Genomic DNA, 26916 nt, shown 5'->3' with positions numbered 1-26916 from the left:
ATACTACTATAACAGTAGATACTGCTATAACAGTAGATACTACTATAACAGTAGATACTACTATAACAGTAGATACTACTATAACAGTAGATACTGCTATAACAGTAGATACTGCTATAACAGTAGATACTACTATAACAGTAGATACTACTATAACAGTAGATACTACTATAACAGTAGATACTACTATAACAGTAGATACTGCTATAACAGTAGATACTACTATAACAGTAGATACTACTATAACAGTAGATACTACTATAACAGTAGATACTAGATACTACTATAACAGTAGATACTACTATAACAGTAGATACTACTATAACAGTAGATACTGCTATAACAGTAGATACTACTATAACAGTAGATACTTTTATGGAATCATGGCAGTAGATACTACTATAACAGTAGATACTACTATAACAGTAGATACTACTATAACAGTAGATACTGCTATAACAGTAGATACTACTATAACAGTAGATACTACTATAACAGTAGATACTGCTATAACAGTAGATACTACTATAACAGTAGATACTACTTGGAATCAACAGTAGATACTACTATAACAGTAGATACTACTATAACAGTAGATACTACTATAACAGTAGATACTGCTATAACAGTAGATACTACTATAACAGTAGATACTACTATAACAGTAGATACTGCTATAACAGTAGATACTACTATAACAGTAGATACTCTTTGGAATCATGGCAGTAGATACTACTATAACAGTAGATACTACTATAACAGTAGATACTGCTATAACAGTAGATACTACTATAACAGTAGATACTGCTATAACAGTAGATACTGCTATAACAGTAGATATTCTTTGGAATCATGACAGTAGATACTTTTATGGAATCATGGCAGTAGATACTACTATAACAGTAGATACTGCTATAACAGTAGATACTAATATAACAGTAGATACTACTATAACAGTAGATACTACTATAACAGTAGATACTACTATAACAGTAGATACTGCTATAACAGTAGATACTGCTATAACAGTAGATACTACTATAACAGTAGATACTACTATAACAGTAGATACTACTATAACAGTAGATACTACTATAACAGTAGATACTGCTATAACAGTAGATACTGCTATAACAGTAGATACTGCAATAACATTAGATACTACTATAACAGTAGATACTACTATAACAGTAGATACTACTATAACAGTAGATACTGCTATAACAGTAGATACTACTATAACAGTAGATACTACTATAACAGTAGATACTGCTATAACAGTAGATACTACTATAACAGTAGATACTACTATAACAGTAGATACTACTATAACAGTAGATACTGCTATAACAGTAGATACTACTATAACAGTAGATACTTTGGAATCATGGCAGTAGATACTACTATAACAGTAGATACTACTATAACAGTAGATACTACTATAACAGTAGATACTACTATAACAGTAGATACTACTATAACAGTAGATACTACTATAACAGTAGATACTACTATAACAGTAGATACTACTATAACAGTAGATACTCTTTAATCATGGCAGAGATACTACTATAACAGTAGATACTACTATAACAGTAGATACTACTATAACAGTAGATACTACTATAACAGTAGATACTACTATAACAGTAGATACTACTATAACAGTAGATACTACTATAACAGTAGATACTACTATAACAGTAGATACTACTCATGGCAGTAGATACTACTATAACAGTAGATACTACTATAACAGTAGATACTGCTATAACAGTAGATACTACTATAACAGTAGATACTACTATAACAGTAGATACTACTATAACAGTAGATATTCTTTGGAATCATGACAGTAGATACTTTTATGGAATCATGGCAGTAGATACTACTATAACAGTAGATACTACTATAACAGTAGATACTAATATAACAGTAGATACTACTATAACAGTAGATACTACTATAACAGTAGATACTACTATAACAGTAGATACTGCTATAACAGTAGATACTGCTATAACAGTAGATACTACTATAACAGTAGATACTACTATAACAGTAGATACTACTATAACAGTAGATACTCTTTGGAATCATGGCAGTAGATACTACTATAACAGTAGATACTACTATAACAGTAGATACTACTATAACAGTAGATACTACTATAACAGTAGATACTACTATAACAGTAGATATTCTTTGGAATCATGACAGTAGATACTTTTATGGAATCATGGCAGTAGATACTACTATAACATTAGATACTACTATAACAGTAGATACTACTATAACAGTAGATACTGCTATAACAGTAGATACTACTATAACAGTAGATACTACTATAACAGTAGATACTGCTATAACAGTAGATACTACTATAACAGTAGATACTACTATAACAGTAGATATTCTTTGGAATCATGACAGTAGATACTTTTATGGAATCATGGCAGTAGATACTACTATAACATTAGATACTACTATAACATTAGATACTACTATAACAGTAGATACTACTATAACATTAGATACTACTATAACAGTAGATACTACTATAACAGTAGATACTCTTTGGAATCATGACAGTAGATACTACTATGGAATCATAACAGTAGATACTACTATAACAGTAGATACTACTATAACAGTAGATACTACTATAACAGTAGATACTACTATAACAGTAGATACTGCTATAACAGTAGATACTGCTATAACAGTAGATACTGCTATAACAGTAGATACTACTATAACAGTAGATACTACTATAACAGTAGATACTATAACAGTAGATACTACTATAACAGTAGATACTACTATAACAGTAGATACTACTATAACAGTAGATACTACTATAACAGTAGATACTGCTATAACAGTAGATACTACTATAACAGTAGATACTACTATAACAGTAGATACTGCTATAACAGTAGATACTGCTATAACAGTAGATACTACTATAACAGTAGATACTGCTATAACAGTAGATACTACTATAACAGTAGATACTACTATAACAGTAGATACTGCTATAACAGTAGATACTACTATAACAGTAGATACTACTATAACAGTAGATACTACTATAACAGTAGATACTACTATAACAGTAGATACTACTATAACAGTAGATACTCTTTGGAATCATGGCAGTAGATACTACTATAACAGTAGATACTACTATAACAGTAGATACTACTATAACAGTAGATACTGCTATAACATTAGATACTACTATAACAGTAGATACTACTATAACAGTAGATACTGCTATAACAGTAGATACTACTATAACAGTAGATACTCTTTGGAATCATGGCAGTAGATACTACTATATCAGTAGATACTACTATATCAGTAGATACTACTATAACAGTAGATACTACTATAACAGTAGATACTGCTATAACAGTAGATACTACTATAACAGTAGATACTACTATAACAGTAGATACTGCTATAACAGTAGATACTACTATAACAGTAGATACTACTATAACAGTAGATATTCTTTGGAATCATGACAGTAGATACTTTTATGGAATCATGGCAGTAGATACTACTATAACAGTAGATACTGCTATAACAGTAGATACTAATATAACAGTAGATACTACTATAACAGTAGATACTACTATAACAGTAGATACTACTATAACAGTAGATACTACTATAACAGTAGATACTGCTATAACAGTAGATACTACTATAACAGTAGATACTACTATAACAGTAGATACTCTTTGGAATCATGGCAGTAGATACTACTATAACAGTATATACTACTATAACAGTAGATACTACTATAACAGTAGATACTACTATAACAGTAGATACTACTATAACAGTAGATATTCTTTGGAATCATGACAGTAGATACTTTTATGGAATCATGGCAGTAGATACTACTATAACATTAGATACTACTATAACATTAGATACTACTATAACAGTAGATACTGCTATAACATTAGATACTACTATAACAGTAGATACTACTATAACAGTAGATACTACTATAACAGTAGATATTCTTTGGAATCATGACAGTAGATACTTTTATGGAATCATGGCAGTAGATACTACTATAACAGTAGATACTGCTATAACAGTAGATACTAATATAACAGTAGATACTAATATAACAGTAGATACTACTATAACAGTAGATACTACTATAACAGTAGATACTACTATAACAGTAGATACTGCTATAACAGTAGATACTACTATAACAGTAGATACTACTATAACAGTAGATACTACTATAACAGTAGATACTGCTATAACAGTAGATACTACTATAACAGTAGATACTACTATAACAGTAGATACTCTTTGGAATCATGGCAGTAGATACTACTATAACAGTAGATACTACTATAACAGTAGATACTACTATAACAGTAGATACTACTATAACAGTAGATACTGCTATAACAGTAGATACTACTATAACAGTAGATACTGCTGTAACAGTAGATACTACTATAACAGTAGATACTACTATAACAGTAGATACTACTATAACAGTAGATACTGCTATAACAGTAGATACTACTATAACAGTAGATACTACTATAACAGTAGATATTCTTTGGAATCATGACAGTAGATACTTTTATGGAATCATGGCAGTAGATACTACTATAACATTAGATACTACTATAACATTAGATACTACTATAACATTAGATACTGCTATAACATTAGATACTACTATAACAGTAGATACTACTATAACAGTAGATACTAATATAACAGTAGATACTACTATAACAGTAGATACTGCTATAACAGTAGATACTACTATAACAGTAGATACTACTATAACAGTAGATACTACTATAACAGTAGATACTACTATAACAGTAGATACTGCTATAACAGTAGATACTGCTATAACAGTAGATACTACTATAACAGTAGATACTACTATAACAGTAGATACTGCTATAACAGTAGATACTACTATAACAGTAGATACTACTATAACAGTAGATACTACTATAACAGTAGATACTACTATAACAGTAGATACTACTATAACAGTAGATACTTTGGATAACAGTAGATACTACTATAACAGTAGATATCTATAACAGTAATACAGTAGATACTACTATAACAGTAGATACTACTATAACAGTAGATACTACTATAACAGTAGATACTGCTATAACAGTAGATACTACTATAACAGTAGATACTACTATAACAGTAGATACTACTATAACAGTAGATACTACTATAACAGTAGATACTACTATAACAGTAGATACTACTATAACAGTAGATACTACTATAACAGTAGATACTACTTTAACAGTGGAATCATGGCAGTAGATACTACTATAACAGTAGATACTACTATAACAGTAGATACTACTATAACAGTAGATACTGCTATAACAGTAGATACTACTATAACAGTAGATACTACTATAATCATGGCAGAGATACTACTATAACAGTAGATACTACTATAACAGTAGATACTACTATAACAGTAGATACTGATAACTACTATAACAGTAGATACTACTATAACAGTAGATACTGCTATAACAGTAGATACTACTATAACAGTAGATACTCTTTGGAATCATGGCAGTAGATACTACTATAACAGTAGATACTACTATAACAGTAGATACTACTATAACAGTAGATACTACTATAACAGTAGATACTACTATAACAGTAGATACTGCTATAACAGTAGATACTACTATAACAGTAGATACTACTATAACAGTAGATATTCTTTGGAATCATGACAGTAGATACTTTTATGGAATCATAACAGTAGATACTACTATAACAGTAGATACTGCTATAACAGTAGATACTAATATAACAGTAGATACTACTATAACAGTAGATACTACTATAACAGTAGATACTACTATAACAGTAGATACTGCTATAACAGTAGATACTACTATAACAGTAGATACTACTATAACAGTAGATATTCTTTGGAATCATGACAGTAGATACTTTTATGGAATCATGGCAGTAGATACTACTATAACAGTAGATACTGCTATAACAGTAGATACTACTATAACAGTAGATACTGCTATAACAGTAGATACTGCTATAACAGTAGATACTGCTATAACAGTAGATACTGCTATAACAGTAGATACTACTATAACAGTAGATACTACTATAACAGTAGATACTGCTATAACAGTAGATACTGCTATAACAGTAGATACTAATATAACAGTAGATACTACTATAACAGTAGATACTACTATAACAGTAGATACTGCTATAACAGTAGATACTACTATAACAGTAGATACTACTATAACAGTAGATACTGCTATAACAGTAGATACTACTATAACAGTAGATACTACTATAACAGTAGATACTACTATAACAGTAGATACTGCTATAACAGTAGATACTACTATAACAGTAGATACTCTTTGGAATCATGGCAGTAGATACTACTATAACAGTAGATACTACTATAACAGTAGATACTACTATAACAGTAGATACTGCTATAACAGTAGATACTACTATAACAGTAGATACTACTATAACAGTAGATACTGCTATAACAGTAGATACTACTATAACAGTAGATACTACTTTGGAATCATGGCAGTAGATACTACTATAACAGTAGATACTACTATAACAGTAGATACTGCTATAACAGTAGATACTACTATAACAGTAGATACTACTATAACAGTAGATACTGCTATAATACTGCTATAACAGTAGATACTACTATAACAGTAGATACTACTATAACAGTAGATATTCTTTGGAATCATGACAGTAGATACTTTTATGGAATCATGGCAGTAGATACTACTATAACAGTAGATACTGCTATAACAGTAGATACTAATATAACAGTAGATACTACTATAACAGTAGATACTACTATAACAGTAGATACTACTATAACAGTAGATACTGCTATAACAGTAGATACTACTATAACAGTAGATACTACTATAACAGTAGATACTCTTTGGAATCATGGCAGTAGATACTACTATAACAGTAGATACTACTATAACAGTAGATACTACTATAACAGTAGATACTACTATAACAGTAGATACTACTATAACAGTAGATACTGCTATAACAGTAGATACTACTATAACAGTAGATACTACTATAACAGTAGATACTACTATAACAGTAGATACTGCTATAACAGTAGATACTACTATAACAGTAGATACTGCTATAACAGTAGATACTACTATAACAGTAGATACTGCTATAACAGTAGATACTGCTATAACAGTAGATACTACTATAACAGTAGATACTACTATAACAGTAGATATTCTTTGGAATCATGACAGTAGATACTTTTATGGAATCATGGCAGTAGATACTACTATAACAGTAGATACTACTATAACAGTAGATACTGCTATAACAGTAGATACTACTATAACAGTAGATACTGCTATAACAGTAGATACTGCTATAACAGTAGATACTACTATAACAGTAGATACTACTATAACAGTAGATACTACTATAACAGTAGATACTACTATAACAGTAGATACTGCTATAACAGTAGATACTGCTATAACAGTAGATACTACTATAACAGTAGATACTAATATAACAGTAGATACTGCTATAACAGTAGATACTACTATAACAGTAGATACTACTATAACAGTAGATACTGCTATAACAGTAGATACTACTATAACAGTAGATACTACTATAACAGTAGATACTGCTATAACAGTAGATACTGCTATAACAGTAGATACTACTATAACAGTAGATACTGCTATAACAGTAGATACTACTATAACAGTAGATACTACTATAACAGTAGATACTGCTATAACAGTAGATATTCTTTGGAATCATGACAGTAGATACTTTTATAATCATGGCAGTAGATACTACTATAACAGTAGATACTACTATAACAGTAGATACTACTATAACAGTAGATACTACTATAACAGTAGATACTACTATAACAGTAGATACTACTATAACAGTAGATACTGCTATAACAGTAGATACTGCTATAAACAGTAGATACTACTATAACAGTAGATACTAATATAACAGTAGATACTACTATAACAGTAGATACTACTATAACAGTAGATACTGCTATAACAGTAGATACTACTATAACAGTAGATACTACTATAACAGTAGATACTACTATAACAGTAGATACTGCTATAACAGTAGATACTACTATAACAGTAGATACTACTATAACAGTAGATACTACTATAACAGTAGATACTCTTTGGAATCATGGCAGTAGATACTACTATAACAGTAGATACTACTATAACAGTAGATACTACTATAACAGTAGATACTGCTATAACAGTAGATACTACTATAACAGTAGATACTCTTTGGAATCATGGCAGTAGATACTACTATAACAGTAGATACTACTATAACAGTAGATACTACTATAACAGTAGATACTACTATAACAGTAGATACTACTATAACAGTAGATACTGCTATAACAGTAGATACTACTATAACAGTAGATACTGCTATAACAGTAGATACTACTATAACAGTAGATACTACTATAACAGTAGATACTGCTATAACAGTAGATATTCTTTGGAATCATGACAGTAGATACTTTTATGGAATCATGGCAGTAGATACTACTATAACAGTAGATACTACTATAACAGTAGATACTGCTATAACAGTAGATACTACTATAACAGTAGATACTACTATAACAGTAGATACTACTATAACAGTAGATACTGCTATAACAGTAGATACTGCTATAACAGTAGATACTACTATAACAGTAGATACTAATATAACAGTAGATACTACTATAACAGTAGATACTACTATAACAGTAGATACTACTATAACAGTAGATACTACTATAACAGTAGATACTACTATAACAGTAGATACTACTATAACAGTAGATACTCTTTAATCATGGCAGTAGATACTACTATAACAGTAGATACTACTATAACAGTAGATACTACTATAACAGTAGATACTGCTATAACAGTATATACTACTATAACAGTAGATACTCTTTGGAATCATGGCAGTAGATACTACTATAACAGTAGATACTACTATAACAGTAGATACTACTATAACAGTAGATACTGCTATAACATTAGATACTACTATAACAGTAGATACTACTATAACAGTAGATACTGCTATAACAGTAGATACTACTATAACAGTAGATACTACTTTAATCATGGCAGTAGATACTACTATAACAGATAGATACTACTATAACAGTAGATACTGCTATAACAGTAGATACTACTATAACAGTAGATACTACTATAACAGTAGATACTGCTATAACAGTAGATACTACTATAACAGTAGATACTACTATAACAGTAGATATTCTTTGGAATCATGACAGTAGATACTTTTATGGAATCATGGCAGTAGATACTACTATAACAGTAGATACTGCTATAACAGTAGATACTACTATAACAGTAGATACTACTATAACAGTAGATACTACTATAACAGTAGATACTACTATAACAGTAGATACTGCTATAACAGTAGATACTACTATAACAGTAGATACTACTATAACAGTAGATATTCTTTGGAATCATGACAGTAGATACTTTTATGGAATCATAACAGTAGATACTACTATAACAGTAGATACTACTATAACAGTAGATACTGCTATAACAGTAGATACTGCTATAACAGTAGATACTGCTATAACAGTAGATACTGCTATAACAGTAGATACTACTATAACAGTAGATACTAGTAGATACTACTATAACAGTAGATACTACTATAACAGTAGATACTGCTATAACAGTAGATACTACTATAACAGTAGATACTGCTATAACAGTAGATGCTAATATAACAGTAGATACTAATATAACAGTAGATACTACTATAACAGTAGATACTACTATAACAGTAGATACTACTATAACAGTAGATACTGCTATAACAGTAGATACTACTATAACAGTAGATACTACTATAACAGTAGATACTACTATAACAGTAGATACTACTATAACAGTAGATACTACTATAACAGTAGATACTCTTTGGAATCATGGCAGTAGATACTACTATAACAGTAGATACTACTATAACAGTAGATACTACTATAACAGTAGATACTGCTATAACAGTAGATACTGCTATAACATTAGATACTACTATAACAGTAGATACTACTATAACAGTAGATACTGCTATAACAGTAGATACTACTATAACAGTAGATACTCTTTGGAATCATGGCAGTAGATACTACTATAACAGTAGATACTACTATAACAGTAGATACTGCTATAACAGTAGATACTACTATAACAGTAGATACTACTATAACAGTAGATACTGCTATAACAGTAGATACTACTATAACAGTAGATACTACTATAACAGTAGATATTCTTTGGAATCATGACAGTAGATACTTTTATGGAATCATGGCAGTAGATACTACTATAACAGTAGATACTGCTACAACAGTAGATACTAATATAACAGTAGATACTACTATAACAGTAGATACTACTATAACAGTAGATATTCTTTGGAATCATGACAGTAGATACTTTTATGGAATCATGGCAGTAGATACTACTATAACAGTAGATACTGCTATAACAGTAGATACTGCTATAACAGTAGATACTACTATAACAGTAGATACTACTATAACAGTAGATACTACTATAACAGTAGATACTGCTATAACAGTAGATACTACTATAACAGTAGATACTACTATAACAGTAGATACTCTTTGGAATCATGGCAGTAGATACTACTATAACAGTAGATACTACTATAACAGTAGATACTACTATAACAGTAGATACTACTATAACAGTAGATACTACTATAACAGTAGATACTACTATAACAGTAGATACTGCTATAACAGTAGATACTACTATAACAGTAGATACTGCTATAACAGTAGATACTGCTATAACAGTAGATACTACTATAACAGTAGATACTACTATAACAGTAGATACTACTATAACAGTAGATATTCTTTGGAATCATGACAGTAGATACTTTTATGGAATCATGGCAGTAGATACTACTATAACAGTAGATACTGCTATAACAGTAGATACTGCTATAACAGTAGATACTACTATAACAGTAGATACTGCTATAACAGTAGATACTACTATAACAGTAGATACTACTATAACAGTAGATACTGCTATAACAGTAGATATTCTTTGGAATCATGACAGTAGATACTTTTATGGAATCATGGCAGTAGATACTACTATAACAGTAGATACTACTATAACAGTAGATACTGCTATAACAGTAGATACTACTATAACAGTAGATACTGCTATAACAGTAGATACTACTATAACAGTAGATACTCTTTGGAATCATGGCAGTAGATACTACTATAACAGTAGATACTACTATAACAGTAGATACTACTATAACAGTAGATACTGCTATAACAGTAGATACTGCTATAACAGTAGATACTACTATAACAGTAGATACTAATATAACAGTAGATACTACTATAACAGTAGATACTACTATAACAGTAGATACTGCTATAACAGTAGATACTACTATAACAGTAGATACTACTATAACAGTAGATACTACTATAACAGTAGATACTACTATAACAGTAGATACTACTATAACAGTAGATACTGCTATAACAGTAGATACTACTATAACAGTAGATACTCTTTGGAATCATGGCAGTAGATACTACTATAACAGTAGATACTACTATAACAGTAGATACTACTATAACAGTAGATACTGCTATAACAGTATATACTACTATAACAGTAGATACTCTTTGGAATCATGGCAGTAGATACTACTATAACAGTAGATACTACTATAACAGTAGATACTACTATAACAGTAGATACTACTATAACAGTAGATACTGCTATAACAGTAGATACTGCTATAACAGTAGATACTACTATAACAGTAGATACTGCTATAACAGTAGATACTACTATAACAGTAGATACTACTATAACAGTAGATACTGCTATAACAGTAGATATTCTTTGGAATCATGACAGTAGATACTTTTATGGAATCATGGCAGTAGATACTACTATAACAGTAGATACTACTATAACAGTAGATACTGCTATAACAGTAGATACTACTATAACAGTAGATACTACTATAACAGTAGATACTACTATAACAGTAGATACTGCTATAACAGTAGATACTGCTATAACAGTAGATACTACTATAACAGTAGATACTAATATAACAGTAGATACTACTATAACAGTAGATACTACTATAACAGTAGATACTACTATAACAGTAGATACTACTATAACAGTAGATACTGCTATAACAGTAGATACTACTATAACAGTAGATACTCTTTGGAATCATGGCAGTAGATACTACTATAACAGTAGATACTACTATAACAGTAGATACTACTATAACAGTAGATACTGCTATAACAGTATATACTACTATAACAGTAGATACTCTTTGGAATCATGGCAGTAGATACTACTATAACAGTAGATACTACTATAACAGTAGATACTACTATAACAGTAGATACTGCTATAACATTAGATACTACTATAACAGTAGATACTACTATAACAGTAGATACTGCTATAACAGTAGATACTACTATAACAGTAGATACTCTTTGGAATCATGGCAGTAGATACTACTATAACAGTAGATACTACTATAACAGTAGATACTGCTATAACAGTAGATACTACTATAACAGTAGATACTACTATAACAGTAGATACTGCTATAACAGTAGATACTACTATAACAGTAGATACTACTATAACAGTAGATATTCTTTGGAATCATGACAGTAGATACTTTTATGGAATCATGGCAGTAGATACTACTATAACAGTAGATACTGCTACAACAGTAGATACTACTATAACAGTAGATACTACTATAACAGTAGATACTACTATAACAGTAGATACTACTATAACAGTAGATACTGCTATAACAGTAGATACTACTATAACAGTAGATACTACTATAACAGTAGATATTCTTTGGAATCATGACAGTAGATACTTTTATGGAATCATGGCAGTAGATACTACTACAACAGTAGATACTACTATAACAGTAGATACTGCTATAACAGTAGATACTGCTATAACAGTAGATACTGCTATAACAGTAGATACTGCTATAACAGTAGATACTACTATAACAGTAGATACTACTATAACAGTAGATACTACTATAACAGTAGATACTGCTATAACAGTAGATACTGCTATAACAGTAGATACTACTATAACAGTAGATACTAATATAACAGTAGATACTACTATAACAGTAGATACTACTATAACAGTAGATACTGCTATAACAGTAGATACTACTATAACAGTAGATACTACTATAACAGTAGATACTGCTATAACAGTAGATACTACTATAACAGTAGATACTACTATAACAGTAGATACTACTATAACAGTAGATACTGCTATAACAGTAGATACTACTATAACAGTAGATACTCTTTGGAATCATGGCAGTAGATACTACTATAACAGTAGATACTACTATAACAGTAGATACTACTATAACAGTAGATACTGCTATAACATTAGATACTACTATAACAGTAGATACTACTATAACAGTAGATACTGCTATAACAGTAGATACTACTATAACAGTAGATACTCTTTGGAATCATGGCAGTAGATACTACTATAACAGTAGATACTACTATAACAGTAGATACTGCTATAACAGTAGATACTACTATAACAGTAGATACTACTATAACAGTAGATACTGCTATAACAGTAGATACTACTATAACAGTAGATACTACTATAACAGTAGATATTCTTTGGAATCATGACAGTAGATACTTTTATGGAATCATGGCAGTAGATACTACTATAACAGTAGATACTGCTACAACAGTAGATACTAATATAACAGTAGATACTACTATAACAGTAGATACTACTATAACAGTAGATATTCTTTGGAATCATGACAGTAGATACTTTTATGGAATCATGGCAGTAGATACTACTATAACAGTAGATACTGCTACAACAGTAGATACTAATATAACAGTAGATACTACTATAACAGTAGATACTACTATAACAGTAGATACTACTATAACAGTAGATACTGCTATAACAGTAGATACTACTATAACAGTAGATACTACTATAACAGTAGATACTCTTTGGAATCATGGCAGTAGATACTACTATAACAGTAGATACTACTATAACAGTAGATACTACTATAACAGTAGATACTACTATAACAGTAGATACTACTATAACAGTAGATACTACTATAACAGTAGATACTGCTATAACAGTAGATACTACTATAACAGTAGATACTGCTATAACAGTAGATACTACTATAACAGTAGATACTGCTATAACAGTAGATACTGCTATAACAGTAGATACTACTATAACAGTAGATACTACTATAACAGTAGATACTACTATAACAGTAGATATTCTTTGGAATCATGACAGTAGATACTTTTATGGAATCATGGCAGTAGATACTACTATAACAGTAGATACTGCTATAACAGTAGATACTGCTATAACAGTAGATACTACTATAACAGTAGATACTGCTATAACAGTAGATACTACTATAACAGTAGATACTACTATAACAGTAGATACTGCTATAACAGTAGATATTCTTTGGAATCATGACAGTAGATACTTTTATGGAATCATGGCAGTAGATACTACTATAACAGTAGATACTACTATAACAGTAGATACTGCTATAACAGTAGATACTACTATAACAGTAGATACTGCTATAACAGTAGATACTACTATAACAGTAGATACTCTTTGGAATCATGGCAGTAGATACTACTATAACAGTAGATACTACTATAACAGTAGATACTACTATAACAGTAGATACTACTATAACAGTAGATACTACTATAACAGTAGATACTACTATAACAGTAGATACTCTTTGGAATCATGGCAGTAGATACTTTTTGGAATCATGGCAGTAGATACTCTTTGGAATCAATCCCTGTTTGTTCAAATGCTACAGTGCATAATATGCTCCCAGAAAGATCTAAGCAAAGTTTCTTGCTGCGTTTTCATCTGCAATAGCCTGCATCACACAGTGACATCTTTGAAAGGCTTAGGACCCCCTGCTTTTCCAGTTAAATTATTATCACACACGGCTGCTTATTCAAAGGCGCAGTTTGTGCGTCCCAAGTGGCAGCCTGTTCCCTATGCAGTGCACTACTTTTGACCAGGGCCTATAGGTAATAGGGTGATATTTGGGTTGCAGTCACAATGAATCTCTACCGTATGGCATTATCTCATCCACTGAATCACTACTGCAGCTGAGATGTAAACCCAAGGCTTTAGGGTTAGGTCTAGGGTTAACATCTGACAGACTAAAAAAGCTTTAGGAGTTTGACCAGACAACTGCAGTAATTATCACTGCTCATGTTTAGTCAAGCTAATGAGCTAATAATAGGACAAGTATTTCCATTTGAATCACAAGTCAATTAATATGTAAAGGATAATCAACTAAGAGGCTATGGGTTCTGTGGAAGACAATGATTAACGTGGAAGGTGTGTTCCACGGAGCGCATTGAGCCACGAGTTGATTATCCCTTTTATATCGTGGCTATAAATGTGTTCAACATCCACTAAAGCAGTTAGCAAGTTTACTAGATAGACAGTAGTTGCCTCGGTAACCAAACAGACTTGCTAGTTTAGTTAACCAAACTATCAGTCCTAGTTTGCTATTATGAAAATCTAATTCAAAAGCAGCTTTCAAAAAGCAGCTCAAACATAGAACATGCAAGAACAAACTATAGCCATTGAATTCTACCGTGCGTTACAGGGAAATAATGCATGCTCTAGAATGCCCTTCAAGCCAATCAGAAAAGAGTATTCAACAATGCCATGGTATAAGAACACATTGTTCATTAGAATGATTTGTACCATTTTTCTTCAGATTTAAACTTTTTTTTAAATGTTTTTGCATAAGAGTGAAGAAGGAGGATGAACTAGTTTTAATGCAGGATTGAAATGTTCACAAAAAGACAAAGAGAGTTTGAGATGCGATTCAACACCGTGACTAGTCTGACGTAAGTGGGTTGTCAAAACATATCCAGGGAGATAGGCAGGCGCACACACACACACACACACACCTCGTTGGGGGAACAAAAGACGCCTTCCGGAAACAAGCCAGCTGTTCTTCAGAAAAGCGAGGCGGTTAAATGTCGGCGTCTAACGATGAGAGATGGGAGGATAATAAAGACCGCGGCCGCATCTGAAATGGGACCCTATTCCCTAAAAAGTGCCTTACCTTTGACCAGGGCTCATAGGGAATAGGATGCCATTTGAGACACGACCACAGGAAGCTGCTGGCTGCCTTTTTTGGTTACTACATGTTTCCATGTGTTATTTCATAGTTTTGATGTCTTCACTATTATTCTACAATGTAGAAAATTGTCAAAATAAAGAAAAGTCCTGGAATGAGTAGCTGTGTCCAAACTTTTGATTCATACTGTATATTTTCACAATACCATTCAAACGTTTGGGGTCACTTAGAAATGTCCTGGTTTTTGAAAGAAGAAAAAAAAAGTCCATTAAAATAACATCAAGTTGATCAGAAATACAGTGTAGACATTGTTAATGTTGTAAATGACTATTGAAGCTGGACTATTGTATCTGGAATATGGAATATCTACATAGGTGTACAGAGGCCCATTATCAGCAACCATCACTCCTGTGTTCAAATGGCACGTTGTATTAAGTTTATCATTTTAAAAAGGCTAATTGATCATTAGAAAACCCTTTTTTGCAATTATGCAAGCACAGCTGAAAACTGCTGTCCTGATTAAAGAAGCAATAAAACTGTCCTTCTTTAGACTAGTTGAGTATCTGGAGCATTAGCATTTGTGGGTTCGATTACAGGCTCAAAATGGCCAGAAACAAATAACTTTCTTCTGAAATTTTTGTTCTGAGAAATGAAGGCAGTTCCATGCAAGAAATTGGCAAGAAACTGAAGATCTCGTACAACGCTGTGTACTACTCCCTTCACAGAACAGCGCAAACTGGCTCTAACCAGAACAGAAAGAGGAGTGGGAGGCCCCAGTGCACAGTTTGAGAAACAGATTTTTTTCCCACAAATATCCTTTCTGAATATAAAAGTAATCCTCTCAGTAATCATCTAGTTTTTCAAAAGTATCTGTAATCTGATTACAATATTTTTGCTGGTAACGTAACAGATTATAGTTACCGTTTTTTTGTAATCCGTTACTCCCCAACCCTGACCAGTGGTGGATGAGGTGAAATTATCCCCCCCCATAACAGTGTAAACTGCTTTGAAGCCTATTGTCAAGTGCTGTATATACACTAACGGCAGTTCATAAATATTGTTTTCATAAAGCTTGATGGGGCTTACCAAGAAAAACCTCCAAAAGGACTCGTTTGAGGCAGAGAGGTGTACTCCACAAAAACCATTAAATTAATTTCTTATTTGCTCACTTTAATTCATTGTTCAGGATGAATACAGGTAACTGACGTTTTCAACATCAAGCTGATGTCTTCCTCAGACTGCCTTGATGGCTTGACTTTGTTTAGTTGGATCTAACCCTAATTTATAAATGGAATCTGATATTCTAAAGCTGTTAAAGCTCATTACTGCAGTATAGCCTCAGTAAAAGTGGAGACATTGCACTACAATTGTATCCAGCCATTGTAGCTACGTCCCTCTAACACTCCTTAAGCCTCTCTAAGTTAGCCATGATTGAAGACAGTTGCAACCTAAATGAAAAATCGATACTAATAAAACTCCTCGAGACCGCAAAACTCGATTTCAAGCATTTCAGATATCCGGCAAAGCTGTGTAGACCTCTGGTTACAGACAGCCAGGGCAGAGTGACCAAGCCTAGCACCCACTACCCGCTAGCTAACTGCTAACACCGTTTCCCAAAATCAATGTTATGAGTCTGGTTGTATTGTATAACCCCTGTGCCACAGCTACCTCCTCTGTGCTAGCTAGCTCCAGACCTGTTTCCATGGTTTCAGTGTATGGCAGGGTCTGGTAGCACATTCAGGAGTGAGTGATATTAATTTGGACAGAGAGGGACTCAGATGAGACCAGGTCATGGGAGGGCATGCTAATGACTCATGAAGGTGAAGGAGTCCTTTGGATTTACTGTAAATTGTTTATGTGTTTCAGGTTTTGTATTTGGTATCACATAAATGAAAATATAATTTCACATGCTGCCATTGACTGTTGCTAAGTAAAATTATTGTATTGATACAATATTACACTTGCTTTGTGGTCACTGGTCAACATTAGAAGCAAAATCCTCCATGCAACAAAGACTTACTCTCTCTAAACATGGCTGAAATCCAGTGGTGGAAAAAGTACTCAACTCTCATACTTGAGTAAAAGTAAATATACCTTAATAGAAAATGACTCAAGTAAAAGTGAAAGTCAGCCAGTAAAATACAACTTGAGTAAAAGTCTAAAAGTATTTGGTTTCAAATATATTGAAGTATCAAAAGTAAAAGTAAAGGTATAAATCATTTCAACTTCCTTATATTAAGTAAACCAGACGGCACAATTGTGTTTTTTATTTTATTTACGGATAGCCAAGGACACACTCCAATGTTCAGACATCATTTATAAAAGAAGCATTTGCTTTTAGTGAGTACACCAGATCAGGGGCAGTAGGGATGACCAGGGATGTTCTCTGTTTAGTGAGTCCACCAGATCAGGGGCAGTAGGGATGACCAGGGATGTTCTCTGTTTAGGGATGACCAGGGATGTTCTCTGTTCTCTGTTTATAGTCCACCAGATTTGACCAGGGATGTTCTCTGTTTAGTGAGTACCAGATTTGACCAGGGATGTTCTCTGTTTAGTGAATCCACCAGATCAGGGGCAGTAGGGATGACCAGGGATGTTCTCTGTTTAGTGAGTCCACCAGATCAGGGGCAGTAGGGATGACCAGGGATGTTCTCTTGATAAGTGTTTGAATTGGACCATTTTCCTGTGAAAATGTAACGAGTACTTCTGAGTGTCTGAGAAAATGTATGGAGTAGAAAGTACATTATTTTCTTTATGAATGTAGTGAAGTAAAAGTAAAAGTTGTCCAAAAAATATAAATAGTAAAGGAAAGTACAGATACTCCCAAAAACTACTTATGTAGTACTTTAAGTACATTTACTTAAGTACTTTACACCACTGCTGAAATCATACTCTCATCCTACGCTTGAAGCATTAAAATAATTTAGATACATATTGTTTTTTTTCTCTAATAAGAACAGTTTTGTCTGTAATACACCATTGACATGATGATTAATAGCTGGCCTAATTCTTCTCCATGTGTGGCCACCACCTGGTTCATGTAAAGCAGACATTTGGTGGCAGAATAGCTCAAACACCAGCAGCAGATTCGCTCTGCTAGGTTCTCAAGAGGCAAAATGCGTGTACAGTGTTAGAGAAGAGGGTGGTAACTGAAATATCAGTCGATGATCAGAAGATTTAGTCAAATACCCACTGGACACATACATCAATTCAATGTCTATTCCACATTGCTTCAAAGTAACTTCTTTGAAATTACGTGGAAACAACATTGATTCAACCAGTATGTGCCCACTGGGTAGGCTTCTGACTAGATTGCAGTTTGATTTTGACAGTCTTCAGTAGAGAAGTAGGCTTAATATCTGTGAGTAGCAGACCAGCGGGGCTTCCAATGGATCAGACCAGCGGGGCTTCCAATGGATCAGACCAGCGGGGCTTCCAATGGATCAGACCAGCGGGGCTTCCAATGGATCAGACCAGCGGGGCTTCCAATGGATCAGACCAGCGGGGCTTCCAATGGATCAGACCAGCGGGATCAGACTTCCAATGGATCAGACCAGCGGGGCTTCCAGGATTCAATGATCAGACCAGGGGCTTCCAATGGATCAGACCAGCGGGGCTTCCAATGGATCAGACCAGCGGGGCTTCCAATGGATCAGACCAGCGGGGCTTCCAATGGATCAGACTAGTGGGGCTTCCAATGGATCATATCTTCAGGAAAGGGCTATAGATCATAGGGTCTTCAGCAAGCACAACATCCTCTCAAGGCGATTTGGTTTGGGTATAAAACCAACACAGTTCAAAATCATCCTGGCACAAATGAAAAACCATGAGATTGAGCCATTATTTGTGTAGTGTAAGCATTAGGTTGACATTCCATTCCAGCTGTACTCAGTAGCCATTGACTCTGCAGCAGACAGTGAGCAGCCTAATGTGTTCAGTTGGCCAAAGTCGTTAGTGCAGGTCTAATTTAAAACTCACAATTTGACCTGTATTTGTTTTGCTATCAAGAAAATTATGACTAGACACTCGATCCTCCAGAAAGTAATGTGGGTTAGGGTTAGTTAGGGTTAGTAAGTGTTAAGGTTAGTAAGGGTTTGTAAGGTTTAGTAATGGTTAGGGCTAGGGTTAGTAAGGGATTGTTAGGGTTAGTAAGGGTTAGTTAAGGTTAGAGTTAGTAAGGGTTAGGGTTAATAAGGTTTAGCTAGGGTTAGGGTTAGTAAGGGATTGTTAGGGTTAGTAAGGGTTAGTTAAGGTTAGAGTTAGTAAGGGTTAGGGTTAGTAAGGTTTAGCTAGGGTTAGGGTTAGTAAGGGTTAGTTAGGGTTATGATTAGTAAGGGTTAGTAAGTGTTAGGGTTAGGATTAGTCAGGATTCGGGTTAGTAAGGGTTAGGGTTAGTAAGGGTAAGTAAGGGTTAGGGTAGTTAGGGTTAGTAAGGGTAAGTAAGGTTTAGGGTAGTTAGGGTTAGTAAGGGTTAGTAAGGGTTAGAGTTAGTAAGGGTTAGTAAGGGTAAGTAAGGGTTAGGGTAGTTAGGGTTAGTAAGGGTTAGTAAGGGTTAGAGTTAGTAAGGGTTAGGGTAGTTAGGGTTAGTAAGGGTTAGGGTAGTTCGGGTTAGTAAGGGTTAGGGTAGTTAGGGTTAGGGTTAGTAAGGGTAAGTAAGGGTTAGGGTAGTTAGGGTTAGTAAGGGTTAGGGTTAGTAAGGGTTAGGATAGTTAGGGTTAGTAAGGGTAAGTAAGGGTTAGGGTAGTTAGGGTTAGTAAGGGTTAGAGTTAGTAAGGGTTAGGGTAGTTAGGGTAAGTAAGGGTTAGGGTAGTTAGGGTTAGTAAGGGTTAGGTAGTTAGGGTTAGTAAGGGTTAGGGTTAGTAAGGCTAAGTAAGGGTTAGGAAGTGATCATGACTAGGGACCAGGCTGTATTCATAAAGCAGTGCTGATCTAAAATCAGATAGGAGTGCTGATCAGTCCATTCATTATGCTAAAAAAGGCACAACTGATTCTATATCAGCACTCCTACTTGGAGACGCTTTGTGAATACTGTGAGACGCTTTGTGAATACTGTGAGACGCTTTGTGAATACTGTGAGACGCTTTGTGAATACTGTGAGACGCTTTGTGAATACTATGAGACCAGAGACGTTTTAGATGAGAGAGGATGCACATTTTTTTTTATGAGCATGGCCTTATTTCTTTTACATCATATTGGATGACAGTCATTCATATTCCATTCACCCAGCTCAGTGTAACATCGATAGGTTTAGGCTTTTACATGATACTAAAGTTTTCCCTGTACCAATCATGAGGTTGCTACAACCTAGTCTAAGTTTACAACGTAGGTGCACACAGGTAGTGACACATTCCTTGCACACTCTTGCCTGCATCTAGCTGATCTAGGGTGTAATCACTAGTCCAAATGTGGGTTTCCATTGGACAAAATCCTGGTATGTTTATCCCCATTTTGTTCTGTTTGCTTCCGTTTAAGAAACGTTTTTCAACAGAATCGGAGGAATGAATACACACCTGATCACATAGAAACACATTTTGCGTTCATAGCAGCCACATAAAAACAGCATGATCACTTTGCTCGATGTATATATCATTATTTCTCGCAGCTATCTGCATGTTCTCCTCCTCTCACCCTTTCCCTTCGCTTGTGGACTTCAGTGCAAAACACATCAGTTGTCTGTGACCAGGCAAAAAAACTTTTACAAGCCGAATCTTCATATCATGACTATACAATTATTAAGTGCCAAAAAATGAATTGGTCAGACCTGGGCCTCACAAACGACACCCAGAGATAATAAAGTCCTTCCTGAATCCTTTTGAAACTGCTGTCACTAACCTCACAAACCCCAGAGAGTACCCCAGTGCTGTAGGTTTAATACCATAGCTACTGGGCAGAGAACAAAATACAAATTCAGACTTCCTGTTTTCAAAGCATTTTAAATGTAATATTGGCACTAAGTTACCTCTTGTGGACATGACAGAGTGACCAACCGGGGTTCAAACCTGGGTCTCCTTCGTACGACAAGACTGCATCAGTCCAGCAGCCAACTGAACTAATTCATAGGCCAGGGTCTACACAGCTGATTCAAATAATCATCTCAACACTAAGCTTTGACTATTTGAATCAGCTGTGTAGTGCTAGGGCAAAAAATAAAATATGCACCCCTTGAGGGCACCGGGACCGAGTTTGGGAACACTGGACTAGGCATTAGCTTAGGAGCCAACAATAGGAGTCTTTAGGTCCCCTGCAAGGTTTCTTATCACACAGACACAGTTCTGAACTACCTCCTTTACAACAGCAAACAGTACTACGCATACTGTAACATTCGACAGTAGGAAACACTCTTCGAGTGAGGAGAGTATCACGCCACAAAAACATACTTTAGACTCACCCATATCTGTAGTTTGATCCGCTTGTCGTTCTTGTAGACTGTTTTCACTTTGAAATCTATGCCCACAGTGCTGACGAAAGCAGAGGTGAAGGAATCATCGGCATAGCGGAAGAGAAAGGAAGTTTTTCCTACACTGCTGTTGCCGATGATAAGCAGTTTGAACATATAATCAAAGTTCTGGTCCGAGCCCTCTTGCTGTGTTGCAGCCATCTGCAAGAACAAGACGGTTCAAATTCAAAAGCAATTGGTGTTCAGTGATTGGGGTTTCAGAGTTCGCTAGACCTGAACATTAGGGATGCGTCCCAAATGGCACCCTATTCTCTAGTGCAATACTTTGGACAGAACCCTGTGAACACTATTTCATCAGCATCCACAACCCTTTTAAATGTTCAATCTATGGAGGTGTTAAAGAAATGATAAGAGCAATGTAGCAGGGCTGTTCAGATCCAATAACTCAACCATGAGACATACACAGACCCAGGCAAGCCTCTACCTGGCTAAAGGGAGGGAGACATTTTCATTCACACATTGGGAAAAGTGGTACCATAAGCCTTTCGGCTATTTCCTTTATTAATCAAGCCCTGACTTTTATTATTTTATAATCTAGTATTTTACAATCTAATTTCACTCAATTCATTCTAATCAACCTAATAATTATGACACACCCCTCCCTATTGTCATTGGTTGCACTAGTTTCACTGTTTGTCTACATAACCTGGTTCAAGTATTCATGACATAACCCTGAAGAAGGCACAGTGATGCTGAAACATTGGTGTTTTACCCAATAAATTAGTGGGAGTTATATATATATATATATATATATATAGAGCGAGAGAGAGACAGAGAGAGAGAGAGAGACAGAATGTTTAATAAAACATTTTTATAGCTTCTAAAAGTATCATGTAAAATCCAGAATGAATACAGAAGGTTGATGCAGTTAACTACAACCATTCAAAGTTCCACAACAAAATACATCACACTTTCATTTACATTTGATGGTGTATTATTCTGTCTAGCCTATAGCTATACACGCTTATAAATAACAAATGTTAATCATTTAACACCAATTGTATCTAACATCAATTAGATCTAATGTGGGTTAATTTGGTCCAGTTCACATAGGCTAGGCTAATAAAATAATACTGTAAGATAATTACTGAATTCAAGCGAACAACTAACGTTACAGTTCATCGCTGGCTATTAATTCAATCCATAGTAATGTAAAATAGGCTAATGTTTTTTTCCTACAACTACAGGGTAGAAAAGCACCCCCACCCCCATATTGACACCGTATGTTCTTCACCATCAGTTCGTTTTTGCTTAAAAACATATTGTCACTCTGCCTGAATACAGACACGATTTCATGCGTAGCTCTCATTTTCAGGGCACAATTTTAGTAACAGTGTGGCCAGATGCGCTTGATTACCATAATTGCCATACAGTTTTTACAAATAATTCACAGGCATATATGACTACAAATATGTAATGAGAAATAAAGGACCAAAAAAAACATACAACTACCTGCATAGGTGCGTCCTGGAGCGTGCCACTAAATGACAAACAGATTTCCAAATGTGTTGTGTTCAATTCAGCGAGTGATACCCAGAGATGCTCCGCCTGTGCCTCCCTCTGGATTTAAGCAACGGAGCTGTCCCCTTTTTTCAAGCCAGACGAGAGCGCGCAATGACACGCGACTGCGCGCGTTCACAGTCGGTTAGTTCTATCTGGGATCCTTGGGACTTCCCGATCCTAAACCCTAGCCTAATCCCTACCCTTAGCCTAACCATAACCAAAACCCTAATCCTTACCTTAACCATTTCACCAGGTCATCTTCAATTGGTTAGGGATGTCCCAACGATACGGGATAGCGAGAACCGTTCACAATCACATAGCATGTTGAGCTGACCGGGAATGTAGTCTTTTACCATTCATTAATGACGAAAAATACTTTGATTGGGTTAACTAGGCTCACCCAAACAGTTTAACCTAAAATAGCAGGCGTAAAAGAAAGGCTCACATCGTAATCTGATTGGTTTTGGAGGTTGGCCCTTCTATGGTAATAGGGGATGTTCCTCTGGGATTACTACCGAATCCTGTTGATGATCTAACCTTGGTAGAGAAAATAAAAGATTGGTTATAAATCAGTGATATATGGAAACTGTTTGACAATTACATTGGTAGAAGTTTTTATGCATTTTTACTGCTTTTCACAGATGGATAAAAGGACCCAGATAGTGGAGCACAGGAGCAGGTGCTAACATTCCTGAATTGTGGAGATATGTAGAAGTGGAGATATGTAGAAGTGGAGATATGTAGAAGTGGAGATATGTATACGTGGAGATATGTAGAAGTGGAGATATGTAGAAGAGGAGATATGTAGAAGACTAACAGATGAACTGTCAGTATACTCAGTTGAACTGTTGGCGATAGTAGTTGCCCTCCAGTGGGTGGAGGACGTACAACCTGTCAGAATTATATTATGCTCAGATTCCCTGTCTGTGTTGAATAGTTTATCATCTGGTAAATCTAATATGAGTGACCTACTATTGGAGGCATTAATGTTATTGTGGAGAATCGAGAGACTGGGTGTAGTAATGAGATTCTGCTGGGTCCCAGCCCATTCGGTGTGGTAGGGAATGAAATTGTTGACCAGACCGCCAAAAGGGCTTTAAAATGAGATATAATTTATGTTCATGCTCCACTGGGTAGAGGTGAGGCCAAATGTAAGATCAAAGCCATTTTGATAGATGTGTGGCAGAAGATATCAGACTCTGAGCCAAAGGGCCGGCATTTATATGCCCTTCAAAGAAAGGTAGGTGGACCAAGATTCAAAATTCAGATTAGGAAGGAAGAGGTGGTGTTTGCTCGATTGCGTCTAGGACATTGTACATTGAACCCGTCATTACATCTGATTGGCAAGAATGTGAATGGTTTGTGTCTTGAGTGTATCGTTGATGAAACTGTGATTTTGATTTTACATGTGTTGTTATATTGTTGTAAGTAGCGCCTCTTCAACCTCAGGAGGCTGAAGAAATTCGGCTTGTCACCAAAAGCACTCACAAACTTCTACAGATGCACAATCGAGAGCATCCTGGCGGGCTGCATCACCGCCTGGTACGGCAACTGCTCTGCCCACAACCGTAAGGCTCTCCAGAGGGTAGTGAGGTCTGCACAACGCATCACCGGGGGCAAACTACCTGCCCTCCAGGACACCTACACCACCCGATGCTACAGGAAGGCCATAAAGATCATCAAGGACAACAACCACCCGAGCCACTGCCTGTTCACCCCGCTATCATCCAGAAGGCGAGGTCAGTACAGGTGCATCAAAGCTGGGACCAAGAGACTGAAAAACAGCTTCTATCTCAAGGCCATCAGACTGTTAAACAGCCACCACTAACATTGAGTGGCTGCTGCCAACACACTGACACTGACACTGACTCAACTCCAGCCACTTTAATAATGGGAATTGATGGGAAATGATGTAAAATATATCAATAGCCACTTTAAACAATGCTAATATAATGTTACATACCCTACATTATTCATCTCATATGCATACGTATATACTGTACTCTATATCATCTACTGCATCCTTATGTAATACATGTATCACTAGCCACTTTAACCATGCCACTTTGTTTACATACTCATCTCATATGTATATACTGTACTCGATACCATCTACTGTATCTTGCCTATGCTGCTCTGTACCATCACTCATTCAAATATCCTTATGTACATATTCTTTATCCCCTTACACTGTGTATAAGACAGTAGTTTTGGAATTGTTAGTTAGATTACTTGTTGGTTATTACTGCATTGTCGGAACTAGAAGCACAAGCATTTCGCTACACTCGCATTAACATCTGCTAACCATGTGTATGTGACAAATAAAATTTGATTTGGTTTGATTTGAGTATGTTCAAGGGAGGGAAAGATTGAAGTGTGGGATTATTGAGGTTGGACAGGGACTGGACGGGGATTGGAAGGGAATTTGGGGATGGTCTTTTAGAAGTTATTATGTCTCTTTTTTATTTTCCAGGTGTACCGAGTTAGGTAGGAGGATTTAGAAGTGTGGAGCT

At 34.6% G+C, this 26916-nt stretch overlaps 1 protein-coding gene across 1 annotated transcript in view; it reads right to left on the bottom strand.

Annotated features, from left to right (window-relative positions):
* LOC112246754 (ras-related protein Rab-3C) overlaps positions 1-24488 on the bottom strand; it is an 84683-nt gene extending 60195 nt beyond the window's left edge. Inside the window, exons 1-2 of the mRNA XM_042302644.1 lie at positions 24353-24488; positions 22832-23041 (exon numbers count right to left, since the gene is read on the bottom strand). Coding sequence (XP_042158578.1) covers positions 22832-23041; positions 24353-24358 — 216 coding nt within the window. The 5' untranslated portion in view covers positions 24359-24488. The remainder of the gene's footprint in view (positions 1-22831; positions 23042-24352) is intronic.
* Positions 24489-26916: the final 2428 nt, after the last annotated feature.

Source organism: Oncorhynchus tshawytscha, linkage group LG20 (assembly GCF_018296145.1).
Source record: "Oncorhynchus tshawytscha isolate Ot180627B linkage group LG20, Otsh_v2.0, whole genome shotgun sequence".
Taxonomy (NCBI): Eukaryota; Metazoa; Chordata; class Actinopteri; order Salmoniformes; family Salmonidae; genus Oncorhynchus; species Oncorhynchus tshawytscha.
Note: the sequence above shows the minus strand (reverse complement) of the source record. Positions and strands in the feature narration are given on the sequence as shown.